The sequence below is a fragment of the Pinus tabuliformis genome, chromosome 1_1 (assembly GCF_031772625.1).
Source record: "Pinus tabuliformis cultivar Carrire ecotype Pingquan chromosome 1_1, CPIR1, whole genome shotgun sequence".
In the NCBI taxonomy this organism is placed as follows: domain Eukaryota; kingdom Viridiplantae; phylum Streptophyta; class Pinopsida; order Pinales; family Pinaceae; genus Pinus; species Pinus tabuliformis.
Window position 1 is genome coordinate 874527473 of NC_142297.1, and position 20124 is coordinate 874547596.

Here is a 20124-nt window from a genome sequence, read left to right on the forward strand (position 1 = left end):
CCTCGGCACAACATCCCATACGTCGTTCTTCATAATTGACTCATATTCTTCGGCCATAGCATCCTTCCAAACTTGTTCTTTCATGGCTTCTTCAAAGGTATGAGGCTCGGCTTGAATCATATTGCTCATAGCTACAACATATACGTGGTACCTACATGTCTTCTTGCTTTCTCTAAATGTTTCACGGTTAGCAAAATGTTTCTTGGCATCTTGAAGCGTGTCACAAAGCCATAGTGGCCTCTTCCTGGCAGGGGGATCACATGGAGGAGGATCCAAGGGGTCCATAGGCTCCATGGGATCATCAACAATATCTCTCTCAAATTCAAGCACAGATGGACCTTCTAGAATATCCATATCATCACTCTTCTTCTCAGGAGGAGGAGGCGGAGGAAGGTCCCTTAGTTTTCCAAGGGCAGCATCTTCATCGAACGTTACATCCCTACTAATTTCAACCTTCCTTTGACCAAGAATATATATTCTAAATGCTTTAGAATTTTCACTAGATCCAACATACGTACTTTTTCTACCAATGGCTTCCAGCTTGTTTCTTTTGTCCTTCGGCAGATGGAAATATAAGGGGTAGCCAAAAATTCGGAGATGATCAATATCAGGCTTGACACTTGTGAATACTTCCTCGGGGGTCTTGTTGTCCAAAGCTTGATGAGGGACCCTGTTTTGAACATATACCATTGTGTTTGTTGCTTCATCCTAAAGGAACTTACTCAGCTTTTGATCATGGAGCAGAGCTCGGACAGCTTCGACAATAGACTGGTTCTTTCTCTCTGCTACTCCATTTTGATCGGGATTGTAGGGCACAATAGTCTCCTCGATTCCTTCCTTCTTACAAAAGTCTATAAATTCATTTGAGATGTATTCCCCATCGTTATCAGACCTGAAGATATTTATTTTCTTCCTTGTATGATTTTCAACCAAAGCCTTGAACTCCTTGAACATTTCAAAGGCCTCATCTTTGTGCTTCAAATAATATATCCATGTCTTCCTTGAGAAATCGTCGATGAAGGTGATGTAATAGAGATGGCCACCAAGTGAATGCACGGGCATTGGACCACATATATCAGAATGAATGAGATGAAGGATATCTTTAGTCTTGTTCTCACTAGAGGGGAATGGTCCCTTTTTCTTCTTTCCACTAGCACACCTTGGACATATACCACCATGATGTGCTTAAACATCAAGGAGCCCGGAGACCAACTTCTTCAATTTAGGAAGAGCATCATAATGTAGATGGGACAGCCTTTAGTGCCACAGCTCGCTTTGATGATTTTTATCATGGACCATAGCTAGAAGAGGTCTACCAGTGACTCTATAGAGTACTTCAAACCTAGATCCCAATGTGAAGGCATTTCGCATATAGGATCCAACAGGCCAACTAAGTACTTTTCCTTTGATGAATGCAACCCTCATTCCTTTATCCTCCAAAGCAGCTATCAATACCAAATTCTTCTTCAATCCCAGCACATACATCACATCATGAAGCAAAACAAATTCCCCAAAGTCCAAATGAAATTTGACAAAACCAAAGCCCTTAACAAGATGAGTGGAGTTGTCTCCAAGAATAATCTTCAAATTGGACTCCCTCTCTACCAAATTAGAGAGAACCTCCTTATATCCAAAGAAGTGATGAGAGGCCCCACTATCAACCAACCAACTATCCCAAGTATCCGAAGGAGATGAACTAGATAATGCAGAAATAAGAATATATTCAGATTGATTAGTAGCATTACTTTCATACCTGGAATTTCTTGACCTCTTTGGTGGACGATAGTTATCTTCACGATCATCAGGAGAGTCTCTTCTTCTTGTATTATTCCTTCTTCCATCTCTCCTTTCATATGACCCGTTGTTGTTGAAGCCATGCTTATTGTTGTAGGACCTTGAAGAGTTTCTTCTTGGAGCATCTCTCTTTTCAAGACAATCTCAAGCATAGTGACCCTTTCCATGACAATTGTAGCATTCAACATCTCTATCTCACATTCTTGAATCCTTGGAATCTCGATTGGTTTGAGGAGGTCTTCTTGATTTAGATGGCTTTCCCTTTCCTTTCTTCACATTCTTCTTCTTCCCTTGAGCAACGAAGGTAGTGGGCTCTCCTTCATTTGGCCTTTGAATTCTCCCTCTAGATATCATTAATCTTTCCTCTTGATTGCATAGAGCAAGTAGCTCATCAAAAGAAGGGATCCTTTCCCTATTGTTGATAGAAGTAATGAACATGTCCCATGATGAAGGAAGGCCACTAAGGCCAGTCATCACCAATTCCCTGTTAGGTATAATTTCATGAGCAGGCTGAAGTTGGTCCCTGATCTTAGTGATTCTTATGAAGAATGATTGCATAGTTTCTCCCTTGTGCAACTTAGACTCCTTGAGATTATTTTTCAATTCCATTATGTGGCTCAAATTGTTTACCTTATACATGCCAACTATTGAAAAATGTAACTAGTGTCGGTCTTCATAATTGTGTTTGAGTCATGATGTAATGTATTTGTAAAAAGAAAGAAAAGGAAATTTTATTATACACGAAATTGACTTATTAAAGCATGGGTTTCATGCTCGGGTCAAGCTTTTTAGGTCAACACCTCCATTGTAGGCTTCTAGGGTTTATGTCAAGAGTCCTAGTTCGTGTCAACATGTAAAACACCCTTCTTGGGCTTCATCTATCAAGAAAGAAATTTATTTTAATGTAAAATAGGTCTTTTAGGTATCCTCCACCAAGCCGGCCTCATCAAGGGAATTCGACCTCATAGATTCACTATATAAAGGCAGCAACTCAACCACATTTGGAGCACATCCACAACAAGTTCGATCTGGAATTGTTGAAGGCAAAAAAGGGTGTGAAATTCAAGGAAGAGGAAGGAAACCATGGCGAAGGAGAAGGAAGTATTTGTCAAGCATAAGAAGTCAAATTTTCTCTCTCTTTGTCTCACACGTGCAAAGTTGTTGGGTCACTGGAAGGGCTAAAATTGCAGTACTGTAGCTGGGCTGAAATTCTGGAGTAGTTGGGCCAAAATTCTGGAATAGTTGGGCTGAAATTCTAGATTATTGTTCGGTTGTAGTTGGACTAGAAGAGACTACTGAAATTTGTTTATTCGTATTGGAATGCTGACTTGGTGGAGGAGAAGGTCTTTTGGTCAGGTCTAAGGTCTTGGTCTATCTCAATTTGATTAGTGGAAGAGTTTGACTAGCTTTTCCCTTAGAGAGGGGTTTTAGCCCCTGCTGAGTGCCTACATATGGTGTCATTAATCTTCATGTTTTTGATTTGATGATTGCTTGATGAAAGAAAATAAAAGAAGAACATAAAGAAGATAATAAGAATACAAGAATAACACAAGTAATTATCAACATAAGAAAAACTTTCTGCCTTTATAATTTTTTAACACCAACAATCTTATCATACATTTCTTTGCAAGTCTTCAAGGATGAAATATAAACAAGTAGATGATCTCTTAAAGAATCAATAATAATCTTCTTAGCTTTAATCTCACCTTTCTTATACTTGGATTTGAAAGCTTGAGGAGCATTTTCTGGTGGTGGTGAATTTTTTCCCTCCACGTACTCCAAGACATCATATTCATCTAACGTGACATTGATCCTCGTCTTCCATGCTGCAAAGCCATATGAGTCAACTAGCTTTTCATTGTCCTTGAAATAAGAAGTGGACATTTTTACCAAAAGATTTTCCCATTTCAATCAGTTGCTTAAAAGATGGATGCTCTTGCTCTATGTCTCCTGGGCTTGTCTTCACCTCAGCTCTGATACCATGTTAATTTTTCATCAATTGTTTTATGCTTGCAACTGTTACTTCAACAATATCCAATAGCATCCAATTTAACAATTTCACTTCTTCAATTAACCAATGACAGTAGACAAACAGTAGATAGAACAATTATACAAATGCATAATGAAAGACAGCCAAGAGACAAGAGACACAATATTTGGTCAATGACCAAGGAAAAACCCCACAAGGGTGAAACCATTTGCAATTTTTCTTCTATTAGATTGTCTTCAAATGTTCAGCAGAGAGAGTACATCATCCAAGAGTCAAAGTCAAGCTTTGATTAGCCAATATCCAATATCTAGTCAAATCAATATGCCAAGCTATTATCCACAAGAGAGACAAGAGAGAGAGTCAACAAAAGTCAACTCTTGAGCAACTGCAAATCTGTCCAAGTCAACAGCAGCAAAGTCAGCCCTAACCAGTCCACAAAGTCAACAGTCAACTCTCCAAAAGAGCTCAGTCAAGGCAGCAATAAATGCGGCCTAGAATGTTGGTCAAAGTCTGCACTTGTTTTTGCTGTCAAACCTGCAGTCAGTCCTGAAGTCAATGCCAGTCAAACTGCCCAAATTTCCTGATCTGTGTGCCCTCCAATGCGACCTATAGAAACAAAGATATTCCACCCAAAAATGCAGTGAAAACATGCCAAACACACCCAAGTCAACGTTGGTCAACGCACTACAACGGTCTGAAATTCAGCCAATCTGAAATAGACACTTGTCCCTTCACACGTGTGAGAGATTCCCTACAATTTTGAGTTGTACGAACAAATCAAATGAGGAGAGAGAATAGATGTGTTAAGCTAAAGAGGTGCCAAATGAAGTTGAGGTCACTTGTATTTATATGCAACTTGAGGGGTGCCATCTTGTCCATGAGAGGTGCCATTTGACCCAAGGCCGACCTTGACAATTTTGTACTTGTGGGCTTGACCTCAAAAGTCCACTTTCCCCTATCCAAATTAAGTGCTTCAAAAGTCAATTTTGGTCCTTTCGAAAAGAGGAATTTAATGCAATGGTTGGAATTTGTCACTGAGCTACCAAATTAACACAAGGAACCCAGCTCAACTCGAAATCCACTGCTAATGAGGAAGGTCCTATGGGACACTCTCACCTCATGTCATCTCATCGAGCAATAGGCAACATACAACTTACCAAGCAAGGATCACAACCATCCCATTATGGAATCAATGGGCAAGATACCACTTGCTATATAAGAGGTAAGGATCACATCCATCCTATTGTCTGTCGATCTTCCCAACAATGACCCTTAAGAGTCATGTGGTAGAACACCTGCATCATAATTCGAGCTTGGGTGACATACCCAACTTACCAAAGGTAAGGATCACACACCCCCAAGTCTCCTCAACCTATTGGCCAAACGGGAAGGGACAATCCCAACAAACATAACTTGTGGGTATACTTTGCATAGACCAAGATAGGGGGAGATACCCGACTTGTCAAAATGGATAAGGATCACACACACCCTCTGGGTGACAATAGGGGATATACCTGACCTATTGTAAGAGTAGGGATCACACACCCTATTGCCAGAGTTCCCTCAACCCTAGGAGCCCTCAACGCTCCATTCCCTCCTTGGGGAGCTCAACCAAGGTGGAAGAGTTATGCTCAGTATTCTCAATCAGCCCAAACCCTTTCCCAAGAGGGTCACATTCATCAATCCATGTTGCTCTCTCAGAAGATCAGAAACATATCAAAGTGCTCATATCCGATACCGGACTAAACAGCTCACTGCCTCATACAATACCAAGAGCAGCAATTCTCAGTTTCTTTGTTCATGTGGGACACCAAATCAAAGATTATGTTAGAACAAATACGTGTGTCATAAAAAGATACCTTATTCATCTTTTCTCCTTCTCACGAAGGTAGCAGGCACAAACCTAAGCTTGTCTCATACAGCGCACAAACCTAAGCATTGTCTCAATACATGAAGATATCTCAGTCCCAGCAATATATGGGATTTTCTGCCAATCGGATCCCACTCTACAATGTATCACAGTTGCGTTCAAAATTTCCTTATCACAATCATGTTCAGAATTTCCTCAAACAACTCTTTAAAGAGCTTTCTCAACCAAACTGTCCCACATCTAGCCATGCTAGCAACAATGTACTTAGGCTCGGTCGTGCTTAAAGCAACGGACTTCTATCTCATCCAATATATCATGGCAAATCCCAAGATAAAACAACACCCAAATGTATTGTTCCTGTCAATAATGCTTTCCATCCCAGTCAACATTAGTGTATCCATGCAATCATACAACTCTGGAAGTATATCTCAAACCAAGATTGATCGTCCCATGCGAATATCTCAAAAATGTGCTTGGCGGCAACCCGATGTGTATGAAGCGGCTCAATCATGAATTGAATCAAGTTGTTCTCTGCAAAACATATATGTAGATGGGTGTTACAAGGAACATCAATGTCTCAATCACCTGTCGATTGCCAAGTCAAGTTCAGCAATATCTTTGCCTAACTTCTTGAAATTCAATTTCATCGTGGTGTCCAAGGATTTGCATTTCCACTTTCCAAAATCCCTCCAATAGCTTCATGATATATTTTTTCTTTTCCAAACTTCAGAAAGTAATTCATCATGCCAAGATTCTTCAACTCAAACTTTAGAGGCCAACTCCCTGTTACTTTGATCATCAAAGGCTCATGACCTATCAAGAATAGATCGTCAGCATACAAAACCAAAATCAAAGGCATACCTTGGACCACTTTGAAAAAGAAGTTTAGATCGGTGCATCTTCCAGGCTTTACCAAGTAACTGTCAATGCAAACATACCAAGCTTGGGAAACTTGCTCAAATGCTTTTTGCAAACATAGTACTGACCAAACCAATATACTCAGCCTCAAACAAATCAATATTATGCAATCAAATTAACCAAGTTGCTTATTAAGCCTTAAATGTCAAATATAAGCCATAAAAGTTCCTACTAATATCATTATCAAACTCTTCAAACCAGGTGCCAGGTAGAGCTCACACCAAAATACTAGGTTACAACCTTATCTATTGTCATGTCAACAGCTATCATTTACCAAGCAATATCAAACTATCATTTACCAAGCAATATCAAACCATCCTCATGAATCATTTCTATCCCTAGATGTAAATGCATACACCATCAAACTCTTCAGACCAGGTGCTAGGTAGAGCTCACACCAAAATACCAGGTTACAACCTTATCTATTGTCATGTCAACAACTATCATTTACCAAGCAATATCAAACCATCCTCATGAATCATTTCTATCCCTAGATGTAAATGCATACACCAAGGATAAGTCATATAAGTTCCATCCATTCATTGTGAGATTACTGCTGAATCACAATTGTTTACACTTCAACCAATGCGCCAATGCCAATCAATATTGAATACCAATATTAAACAATGAGAGTCATTATGCCTATACTTTCATGCCTCATTAAGGCAAATCACCATTGTCAAGTACCAAATCTGATCAAAACCCTAACTTGTTATCACTGTGAATTCAATCAATCCATAAGCTAAAATATATCTATGAATTGTCAAGCCAATAAGCCAAATCTTGTCAAACCCTTGCAATTGTTATCAAATATTGTCATATACTAGCTCCAATGATCAAATCAAGACAAATAACATATTGATATGCATATTCCAGTCCCCTGCAAACACAAGATTAGTCAAGACATTCACATTCTCTATAATAAGTCAAACATTATGTAGATCTCATTGTTCCTAAAACTTCCATGCTCATAGAACTTTCTATCATTTGTTCCATGTTTGTAGGTTTGTCATACTCCTAGTGCGCTCTTGATTTTGTGCATAAGGTTTTGGTTTTTGTATCCTATAGGCTCAGTCGCACCCATAGGCCTTCTGTGCGGTCAGGAGGCCTATAACCGCACCCTTAAGCCTTTCTCCCAGTGGCTGCGACTTGGACGAGGAGAAACCTTCTTTGCTCAGTTCAGAACTTGCCAAAACATTTTCCACAACATCAGATGTCTATTTATGACCGTAATTCTTCCTTCAACAATCAAGTGTCTTCTTTTCAAATAATAATAGGTGTTAAAATCTCGTGAAGAGTTTCTCCCTTGAATGGGAAGCCACTTCAGTCATCATATCTAATAATGCACTGCGTAAATCCCCCATACTTAAATTCAAAAAGAGTCAAGGGATCTCTACTTGAATGGTTCATGAGGCACAATACTTGCTAAGGTTTTGCAAATGGGGTAGCAAGCTAAGTGGGCTTGATTGTGGAAAAACTCCACAGTTAAGCGCGCTTGAGCCAGAGGAATTCTGGGATGGGTGACCTCCTGGGAAGTCCTGGTTACCGGGTGCAAGCCCCGGAAGTGATGATTGATGCTATGTGATTCGTTCTCCACATTTCACTAGTTTCAATCCCACTTCTTCACCCCTGTGAGCATCACCCGATGCAATGAGTGCTAAGTGAACTATTCAAAAATCATGAGAAATTAGTCAGTTACGACTACCTCTCATGGAAATGGTCATACGTTAATGACTTACTTAACGCAGTTGAATCCCAAAAATGATATCTAATTATTCAAAACATCAACCTATCTATCATAATATTGTCATGCATCAGCGACACTGTCAGGTCACGGACTCAAACTATATCAGGGTCTAAAACATATATTCATCATAGTCATAACAAATCACCATCAACTGCTTCATTGTCACATATGAACATGCCATCAAAAATTAGTGCCATATAATTAGGGCAACTGACAAGTGTATCTTCAGCCATTATTAAGTCAAGTCATCCATTTTTGTCACATTGTCAAATTTACTAAGCTTATCAAAACCTAACCAAGGTCAACAAGAAGATCTTGAGCATCAATCTTATTGTTACACTTTTATCATCAAGGTTACAATGCTTATCACAAGCATTAACAATAATATCAAAATCAATGCATCTAGGAAATTCATCATGTCTAAAATGTAAGATACTTGCCAAATATCAAGTGCACCAATATATCACATGTACTTTACTTTCATATGCATGCATAAGACATTTTTTAAGGTGATATTCCTATCATACCTTAAGGCTTAGATTTCCTTCCAATCATGTAGCTAAATCATAACACTGAAACAATGTACTATACATACCTTGTAACATTCAGATACCTTTGCAACCTATTTGTCATTGGCAGTTGTAGCACTTGTATATTGTAATTTCCAGATGCCACTTTGAAACCTTTTCATCGAGTGCTTTTCTACCTGCACTAGCTTTCTTTTCCTGCAACTTAGATGATACTCAAGAAAGATCTACTTATCACATCTCATCTAGAAGTATTCACATACTCAAACATGCAGGAAGCAATAAGCAATAATCTAAACAAGAATAGTATCACAAAGAATTAACATAAATCTAAAAGGTACTTATCTTTAACAAGAGGTGATCAACTCCCTCTTGAACCAGCCTTCAAGAGTCATTACTGTCCATTATCCATAATGTTGTCTTCAATATATCCAATCGTCTTCATCAACAACTAGGCCTAATTGAGAATAGCCCAACTAGGGGTTATACTGAGCATGTGATCGTGGCTAGAACAACTCCTTATTGATCATGCTAGGGGTTCAACACTGCAAAACTCAAACCTTTATCATATTCCAGGGTTTCTTCCAAACCCTAACCTCATGATATCCATCAAACCCTAATAACCAAATTGCCTAGGGTTTCCTTCAAACCCTAGTATTCTTTTAAGTCTCCTCCATCTTCTCTTGCTTTCATCAATGTTGTCTTAACAGGGGTGATCTCAATTGTTTTTCTTCAACCCAGCTTTGATACCATGTTAATTTTTCTTAAGATTGGTTGGGGACCAGGGCAAAACCCCACAAGGGGGAAAACCCTTGCAAATTCTTCTTCTGATTAGATTGTCATTGAATGTTTCAACAAAGAGAGAGTACAATAATCCAATTCTTTATCCACAAGGCTATTTGCAAAAATTATCCAAACAATATCTCATAGATGAACCCAACAAAAATGGTGATGAATATCATGATTCAGCAGCCTGCAGTCACCTGTCATCAACTATGGTCAACTGTAAAAATAAAATCCTAGTTTCCAACCGCACAGAGAAAGTGTACATGCATGTGGTTGAGCATGATGCAATGGACTATGTGCGAGGAAAAGTGGTGGAACCTCCTTCAAATGCATTAGTTGCTGCTAAGACAAAGTATAAGAAAGTTGAGGTCAAAGCTAAGAAAATTATCATTGAATCCATTTAAAAACATTTGGTTACCTAGATTTCTGATTTAGGAACATTTAAGGAGATGTATGATAAACTGGTCGAGATGTTCAAAGTGAACAATGCAAACCAAATCCTCTGTCTCAAAAACAAGTTGAAGGACATCAAGATGGATAAAGTGAAGTCTGTCCAATCTTACTTCATGAGAATAACTCAAATCAAGAATGACCTACTATCTATTGGAGAAGTTATTGCTAATAGGGAGCTCACTCTCATTGCACTTGGAGGTCTTTCAAGACCTTGGGATGTATTTGTCACCACTATTCTCAACAATGACAGGATACCTAGTTTTGATGAATTATTGGCTAGATGCACTCAAGAGGAGACAAGGATGATGGAGAGAGATAAGCCCTCCAATGGAAATGAACCTACTGCCTTCTCCGCTCATGCAAAGAGGAAGAATAATGTTGGTCCAAGGAGACAGGGTCAAGGATTCAAGAAGGGATTCAAAGAAGGAAGAAAAGGAAGGTGCTACAATTGCAACAAGTTCAGCCACTATGCCAGAGAGTGTCCTCACAAGAAGAATTCTCCAAGGGATGACAACAATAACAACCACAACAATTTCAAAGGCAATGACAATCAAAGGAACAACAAGTTCAACAACAAAGGAAAGAGGAATGCTCCTGCTGCTCGAAATGGAAATGGTCGACCTCCCAAGAGGACAAGAAATGCCAAGTATGATGAAAGTAATGTTGTAGAAAAACAAGATGAGTTTTATCTTATTTCCACTCTATCTACTGCCTCTCCTCCGAATATGTTGGATCATTGATTGATTGATAGGGGCCTCAAGGCACTTCACTAGGTACAAGGAGGCCTCTCAAATTTGGTTGAAAGGGATAGGTACTATCACTCTTCACTTGAATCAAGGTCAAACAATTCATCTTCAAGAAGTATTGTATGTACCCGATTTGAAGAAGAACCTGGTGTCTATTTTTGCGATGGAATATAAAGGCTTCAAGGTAGCATTCGTTGATGGAAAGGAAGATGGTCATAAGTATGCCCAAGTTCAATATGAACCATGAAGGAGTTTGTCAGGGTTGTGCAATTAGAAAACATACAAAGGGACCATTCCCTTCTAGTGAAAGCAAGACTACCGATGTTCTTCAATTGGTCCATTCTGACCTGTCTGGTATGTTGCCCATAACATCATTAGGAGGATACTCATATTAAGCAATCTTTGTGGATGACTACTCTTGCAAAACATGGATCTATTTCTTGAAAAGGAAAGATGAAGTGTTCAAATGGTTTTGTTCTTTCAAAGCATTGGTGGAAAATCAAACAAGGAAGAAGATCAAGATATTGAGGACCGACAATGGAACCAAATATGAATCAAATGAATTCAATGACTTTTGCAAAGAGGCTGGCATTAAGAGGGAGACAATTGTTCCATACACTCCTGAGCAGAATGGCGTTGTTGAAAGGAAGAATCGAACAATCATGGAAGCCACCTGTGCCATGCTCCATGATCAAGGCTTACCAAAGTTCTTATGGAGAGAAGCTGCCAACACTATCGTATATGTTCAAAATAGGAGCCTGCATCAAGCCTTGGATTTCAAGACACCTTAGGAAGTCTTCACTAGTAAGAAACCTGATGTTTCTCATTTTAGAATATTTGGGTGTCCCGTGTATTTTCGTGCCTAAAGAGAAAAGGAATAAGTTGGAAGCTTCTAGGAAGAAATGAATATTTTTCGGCTAAAAGAAAAATTCAAAGGCATATAGAATCTATGTGCCTAGTCAAAGAGATGTGCAAGTAAATCCTTATGTCACCTTTGATGAAGACACTGCCCTTGGGAAAGCCAGAGATCTCCCTATCCCAAGGAAGGACGATGATGATGCTGCCAAGAAAAAGGATGAACCTCCGACATATGAGCCTATAGCCAGTGTTGAAGGCACGATAGATCCTATCGATCCACCTCCTAGTGATACCTCTACCTCAAGGAAACATCCACTATGGCTCAAAGGTACTCTCGAAGATGTTGAAAGACATATTGGTCTAAGAGGGACATTTCAAGAAAGTAGGAAGTCGAGCAAGTATCAAGGTTATTTGGCTGCTATCAGTACTATTGTTCAAGTTGAACCATGCACATTCAGGGAAACTGTAAAACACCAAGTTTGGAAAGATGTGATGAATGAGGAGTATGAGTCAATCATGAAGAATGATGTCTAGGATGTGGTGCCTAGACCCAAGGACAAGTATGTGGTCACTTCTAAACGGCTTTACAAAATTAAACATGGAGCTAATGGAAGTGTTGAAAAATATAAGGCCAGGTTCGTTGCTCAAGGCTTCTGTCAAAAGGAAAGAGTGGGTTATGACGAGATATTTGCACCGGTTGCCCAATATACCACTATCTAATCTATTATTGCTCTCGCTGCCAATCAAGGATGAAGCCTACATCAAATGGACAACAAGATTGTTTTCTTGCATGGCTCACTTAAGGAGGAAGTCTACTTGGAACAACCTCAGGGGTTCGAAGTACAAGATAGAAGAACACATGTATGTAGGTTGAAGAAAGCCCTCTATGGGTTGAAGCAAGCCCCTAGGGCTTGGTATGAAAGGATTGACAATTATCTTATGAAGTTGGGATTTACGAGGAGCTATGTTGATCCAAACCTATACTTCAAGGTTGAAAAGGACATGCCTCTCATTTTGGTCCTTTATGTTGATGATCTCTTTTTGACTAGTGTGGAGCCTCTCATTTATCAATGCAAGAGGGACTTGACTTCTGAGTTGAAGATGAAGGACTTGGAACTGATGCACTACTTCCTAGACCTGGAGGTCTAGTAAAAGCCAAGCAAGATTTTCCTTTAGGAAAATACATTATAAAGCTGCTAGAGAGATGTGGGATGGTGGATTGCAAGTTTGTGTCTATTTCGATGGAACTCAACTTCAAGAAGCTATGTGGTAGTGTTGGTGGGCCTGAATTGGCAAACCCTTCTGAGTATCGACAACTTGTGGGGGCCCTCATGTTCTTGGTAAACTCTTGTCCGACCATATGCTTCATTGTGAATACTTTTGAGTCAATTTATGGTTGAGCATCATCACATACATTGGATTGTTGCTAAGAATCTCTTGAGATATCTCCATGGCACAATCAACTATGGACTGAGATACACTGCCGGGAATTTGAGGCTTCATGGATATTTTGATGTTGACTGGGCAGGAATGTGGTGGATCAAAAGAGCACGTCTGGATGTTTCTTCTCATTGGGGTCTACTTTGATTTCTTGGATGAGCAGGAAGCAAAAATCGATTGCTCTATGCACCGCCAAGGCCGAATACATTGCATTTAGTATGGCCTCTTGTGAAGCTTTATGGTTGAGGAAGCTCTTCTTGAGCTATTTGAGCACGTGTTGGATACCACCGTGATCGATTGCAATAACCACAGTGGGATTTGCCTTTCAGAGAATCCCGTGTTCCACGACCACTCCAAGCACATTGAAATCAGGCACCACTTTATCCGGGATATGGTACAACGGGGAGAAATAAGGCTCCAACACATCAGGACTATCGAGCAGATTCTTGACATTCTCATGAATCCCTTGGGAAAGGTCAAATTCTTAGCCTTCCGAGAGAGACATTGAGTCGTGGAAGGACCCTCTCACGAGGGTCCCGCTTGAGTTGGACATTGAGCTCTAGGAGTTCCTAGGAGCTTGGGGTACTTCTTAGAGCTATGAGCGATAATAGGGTGAGTGGTTCAACTTCCCCTTGTAATAGAAAAATCCTAGGAATGAAACCCTAGGTGTATGTGCTTTCGCGTGATTGAAACCCTAAATTGGTCAAAACTGTTGAATATCCAAACCTTGAAGTTTTGATGCTTGTATCTAGGGTTTACGACAAAAACCCTAGTAGAAATTGATATAAGGTTCTAGGACATAATTAATGAAACCCTAGATATAAAATGCTTCCATTATAATTACTAATGTCTAAAGTTTAGCTTTGATGGTGGAATCTAGGGTTTCTAACAAAACCCTAGCATAGATTGTTGTGAAGTGTAGGACATGAAAATGGTAACCCTTGATGATTGTAAACCTAACTAGGTTTAGGTTTTGATATCTAAAGTCTAATTTATTATGCTCCCATTATGTCAACATGCTAACCCTATATTGATAAAGTTGACTTCATGCTCTATATTTGTGCTTTGGTTGAACTTGTTGAAGATTTGCAGGTACATAGTCTTCAAGATGTTAAAGATACTTACCTACCTCATACTTGTTGATGACTTGATGATGATATTGAGCATGATGGAATGAGAGAGTTGTAAGAATCTTGGTAACATTGAAGTATACATTGTTGATGACCTTGTTGCCAAGTAATTATAGAAGGAAAAGATGTTCCGAAAGGTTGGAGTTCTCCAATGATATAATGATGTGAAAGAAAGAGCCTGTGAAGAAGCCTAAACAAAGGAGATGTAAATCTCCCCAGTTTAAAGGGAGGATATGTTGTGACAGACTATGAAGAAAGAATGAAGATCGGAGACAGGTTAAACCACTACAGATGGTTATTAGTGATTAATAAAGTTGTGTTCATGATTTATGAAGTTGTGAATAAGAATTGAATATTTTGAAAAGTGTTGAGGTTGCATTTCGTGCTGCTAGAGAAGTTCAAGAACAAAACTTTTGTGAAAATATGTTTGGATATTGTGATGACCTAAGCAGCATCAGAATAAGTTGAAGACCCTGAAGATTGTGCTAGCATACAAGATCACATACATTGGAGGAATATTGGTTGGGGTCATGAAGCTACAGTACGTGTCAACAAATGAACAAGTAGTTGATGCATTGACGAAATCTCTTCCCCACAACTAGTTTTAGGAGCATGCTCGGATTGGTGGATATGTTGATCTCTTCCAGAAAGGTTAGCAAATGTTTCTTTTGACAATTTCTTTTATTTGATTTGATTAAGAGGGAGAGATGAAGTACCATAAAACTACCTGTATGATAACGGTACTTAAGAGGACATCGTGGCCTGGTTAGTATTGAGATCTCAGTTGATGTCTAGATCCCAGAGGGAGGGTATCAATTAGAGCTTTGGCTTAGTGTCGATACCTAGATCCCTGTAAGGGTTGGTGTCAGGGCATGGAGGCCTAGATGGTATCCTATTGGATGGATACCAGGGCTATAGCCTGATGGCACCTATAGCGGCAAATGCCTAGATGACACCTTAGTCCCTATTGGGAGGATACCTTAGCAGTGAGGGTATCCCAAGCATTGCATATGTTGTTGTATTCTTCTTTGTATTCCTCTTGGAACATTTCAAATTAAGGTCAACCTTGTACCGTTTGAACAATTATGAATACCTCCCTAGTTAAGAGTGGGTGTTGAAAAACATAACTAGTATCAGTCTCCATAATTGTACTTGTCAAAAGAACGAAAAATTATTGTAAAAGAAAAATTATTTAAGCATGGTTTTCATGCTTTGTTTATTTTATTTCTAGGTTAAAAGCACCCATTGTGCGCTCTAGGATTTATGTCTTGAGTCAAAGTCAAAGTCATGATGTAATAGACCATTATTGGGCTTCATAAGTCAAGAAAGAATTACTATTTTGTTATGTAAACCCCTTGTCCATCAAGTCGGCCTCAAGCACCTCGTGTCCTTCAAGTCAGCCTGCTCTTCATCAAGTCGGCCCCATTAAGGAAGCTACATCAACTATATATATATATATATAAATAGTGCAACTCAACTATCCAAGTATGGCATTCAATCTGCAACTTATTAGAAGATCTCGATCTGAAGTTTCTAATGAGAAAGGAGAAGTATAAGGAGCCTATTCCATTTGGAAAATCAAGAAGATAAATAGCGAAGAAAGGAGAGACTCTTATGAAGCAAAAGAAAGCAAGTTTTTACTTGTTCTTATGTCACACACGCAAAGATAGGGCTATTGCAAGATGAAACTACTACAAGTTCAAAAAAATTTGAAATAAAGGAAGGACGAGACCTCAATCATGAAGACTTTGTCTTTGGTTTTTGTTGATGTTGAGAAAAGTTTGAAGAGGCTGACTCAATGGATTAGAGGAGGTCATTGTCTTGGTCTAAAGGCCTTAGTTGTCTCATTTGATTTGATTCTAAAGAAGAGAAGAAGAATTTCTAGGTTTTCCCCTAGAAGAGGGGTTTTGCCCTAGCTGATTCAAAAGAAGAGAAGAAGAATTTATGGGTCTTCCCCTAGAAGAGGGGTTTTGCCCTAACTGAGTACCTACATCTTGTGTTCATCTTGTATGGTTGTGATCTTCTTTTTTGGCATTTATCTTGATGATGAAAAGGACACCATAATAATGAAGAAGAATTAATAACCCTACTTCAGACTGCCCTAAATAACACACCAACACCAACAATTAGCTCAATTGGCTGAATCATCCACCCAAGGCATGTCATTGATGAAAAGGCCATAGGTCACAAGTTCAAATTTGGTCGAGTCACTTGAGGTTACGACAACTATTGTGGTTGATAGTTGAGCTACACTCCATCGAAATATTTTGGGGAAGAGGACAAGGTATAAGAAAGAAAAATTATGTGTTCGTGTCATTTCCTTTCTATATCATATGCAATTTTTCTAAAAAAAAATCCATACTTGTCACTAAAACCATTGAATAATTAATTAAAGAAATATAAAACTGTTGTTAAAACAATTATATTTATGACATAAAATATCTCAACATTCAAAAGGGAGGCACAAAGAATATGTTTTGCTTTCCATCTTCCAAATCCTCAACTCACTGGAGCACATGCTATTCTTAGAATAACACATATTGGAGAGAAAATTTGGCTACATGCTTGGAGCAACCTCCAACTCACATAAAATATGATGTCTCCCTCTCTAATCTCTTGAACATATGAAGATATTCAAGGAATGTTGGTTGAACAATGGATGTTGGTCATTCCTATGGTTTCTGCTAAATCTAAATTACCTGAAGTTTAAAAATTGCAAGAAATAGCAATCGACACCAACCAATAAAGGTTCCCATCATTAAAGGGGCATGCGGCTTCATGGTAGAGCAGCCCACCGGCCGAGGGCAGGTCCAAGGTTCAATTTCTAGCCTGGGGTAGTTTCTGACGCTTTATGTGCCTCAATAGGTATACAGTGAAATCTAAGACGGTCAGAATTAGTTAATTCTAACCTAACCAAAAATTTTCAACAAACTGGTACTAAATGAGTACAATTGTTGAGTGAAAGCTTATATCAAGTTATCTACCTATTCCAAATGGATTTCCCACGCCAGCGGCATCGGAGCTTTCTTAGTTGATCCAGATGTTTGAAATGGCTTCCCACGCCAGCGGGCCTCAGCGCTTATCTCAATTGATCTACACGTTTGAGATAGCTTCCCACGCCAGCGAGGCCTTGGAGTTTATCTCAATTCATCTACCTGTTGGAAATGGCTACCCAAATTAACAGGGCCATACCTGTTGGAAATGGCTTCCCAAATTAACAGGGCCATAGTTCACCAGTTAAGTTGACGAAGTATTGAAACAACCATCAGGGTTCCTTCTAAGTTCTGGTCATGGTCTGCCGCACACAAATGGCATGTCAAGAAAGCTACGAGGCCGGCTGCAAGTCCAGCCAAATTTGGCAGAACAGATACCACAGGAGCTGGAACCTAATCCAAAGGAAGACCATATTATATGGTGCAGTCCCCGACTTTGGGCCACGTTTCTCAAAGAAACTTGAAAAAAGCTTCCCACAGACAATTTATCTAATGTTTAATTACTAATGAATTTAAACTCTGTTTACAAGCAAATAAAGTTTGAAAAAATATTAAATGTGGAGAGAGTAAAATATGTAGTTACTCTTCAATTGCGACGGAGGATGCGGGATGGGCGTATTTGCAGTCTGAAGGCAAGCGTTTGCAGCGGCCTTTGGAATAATCCTTGCAAATTTCTACCGTCAGCTGGTTTCTTTTACCGGGTCTTCGTTCGGCGGCATTCTCTGAAGGAATGGCTTTAACAGTGGGCGAGTCTCGATCAAGCGACTTGGAAGTAGTGGGAGTCGGAGTTGGAGATCTGCTTTCACTCTTGCTTCTGCTTCTCTGACGTTTGTCCCCGGCCATAATCGATCAACTGCAACACACTGGGAGGGGTTGAAGTCTTTCTGGCAGCCTCATATAAATAGTGGGACAACCCAGAAAACGGAAATATATTTTGAAAGCAACACCAAATCTTTTCAAAGACCAAAGTGGCACCTTTTAACATCATTTCCATCGCTTCAAAAACAATAATGAGTTCGTGTGGGACAAAGTACATTTCGTATCAACAGTAATTTATATTTTTATATGTTGGAATAAATAATAATAATTTGTATTTTTATCATATGAAGTTAAATGGAATTTGGTTAAGAAAAGCTTGCACGGTATATGATTGTTTTTTATATCATTTTTCTTTTGATAAAAACACAACTTTGTATATGATTATTTTTTATATATTTTTTCTTTTGATAAAAAGACAACTTTAAAGTTATTTCATTCGCTAGGCATGTTGTCTATTTAGATTCGTAAAATGTATTTCTTTTATAAAAGTTTTTAAGATTCTTTTTTAATTTAAATCAAAATGTAATTTTATTTATATTTTAATTGTGTAATCTAATTAATAAATGAAATATTTTTTTAAGTATTTTTTCTTGGTCAATTTTATTGAAAATTTTATAGATATTTTTAAAATGGTAAATTTAAGTTATTTAATCTATAAAATTAGAGTGCCTTGGGAGATTTTTTAGAAAACTTTAATTAAATTATGAAATGAAAATAAGAAAATTGCTTAATATGCAAGAACGCAAGGCACACGATCTTATTCCTACTTATCTTAACATGTTATAAGGAAGGGCTAAGTATAGTCATATAACCAATGTAGCCAACATAATATCATATTAAAATCAAACACTCCCCTTACACCTAATCATGAGATAAAACAAGTAAATTTATTAATGTCCAATTGATGACCATAAAATTAGGTCAATGGGACCGAAGAAGAGTACAATTAGTATGACTACAATGTGGGAGTGCAAATGCATCTCCTAAAAAAATGCTAAAAGTAACATATAGAGAGAAAGAAACTAGTGGTAGTGTTGCCACGACACGTATAGAAGAGACTGTGATATAATACAAAATACTTAATAGTCTACAACACGATACAAATAATAATGGCCTCCTAAAGGAATGAGTAACTGAGATGGTAAGGTTTGGCAATGGAGCTACAAATGTTTGGGGCTCATGAGTCTAATGATTGATGGTGATGGAGGTGAACTGGGTACCGATATGTTGACATGTCATCGAAGTCCCCTAGGGACAGCGGTCCCTCCGATCGTATGATCCTAGGGGGATGTATGAGCGAGGGATACTCCTAGAATTTGAGGTTGAAAAGAAGAAACTCTTAATAGGTCTCTGACTGCTCCTATGGGACTAGGAGGTAATAAGATGTGTAAGGGGTGCCCTACTCTGGCTCTGTTTTGGAGTTGGTCCCTCTGGTGCTTTGAGAACCAATGAATTGATATATGGTTCAACATCGTCGAACTAGTCTCAATGGTATCTGTCGATCTCCCCCAAGGGGAAGGCTAAGAAGAGATTTGATATCTCACCCTTCAACTGTGTGGAGTATTTTGAACCTTTACTTGTCATTTGTGGCCTTGGTTTGATGAATCCACGTGAAAGTTTGAGGTGATTGTCCTGGTCATCCCAGGGCAAGGTATGGTGTGTAGGTGTTGAGATCCATGGAAAATAATCTCCTTGATTAAGAGTACTAATAATTATTGATCTTGGTACCTAAAGAAGGTAGAGATGGAGCATCCAGAATTCCAATATAAACAGTGATAACATCCTCTGATCTCATAGTATAGGGGGCACCTAAAAATGAGGTAGGATTGTCTCTGACTCCTACAGGTGACATAGTTGGAAGATCCTATCTTGTCATGCTATATGGTGATCTGTTTCTATTCAGAGTCTATGAGAACCAACACAAAATCATCCCAACTAGATCCTAAGCGAATGCATCCAATGCTAGCGTGTGTAAGGTGGGTGGACTATGATGCCATCCTACAACACTAAAAAGTGCTATAGATAGAAGGACATCTTTGAGCCCAAGCTCATT

At 38.9% G+C, this 20124-nt stretch overlaps 1 protein-coding gene across 5 annotated transcripts in view; it reads right to left on the reverse strand.

Annotated features, from left to right (window-relative positions):
- LOC149217107 (uncharacterized) overlaps positions 1-18198 on the reverse strand; it is a 243600-nt gene extending 225402 nt beyond the window's left edge. For 4 of the 5 annotated variants that reach the window (XM_089392948.1, XM_089392949.1, XM_089392946.1 and 1 more), the window contains exon 1: positions 17836-18198. In XM_089392948.1, coding sequence (XP_089249074.1) covers positions 17836-18095 — 260 coding nt within the window. In that variant the 5' untranslated portion in view covers positions 18096-18198. The remainder of the gene's footprint in view (positions 1-17835) is intronic. The other variant, XM_089392950.1, reaches the window with a different exon arrangement.
- Between the last annotated feature and the right edge of the window lie 1926 nt (positions 18199-20124).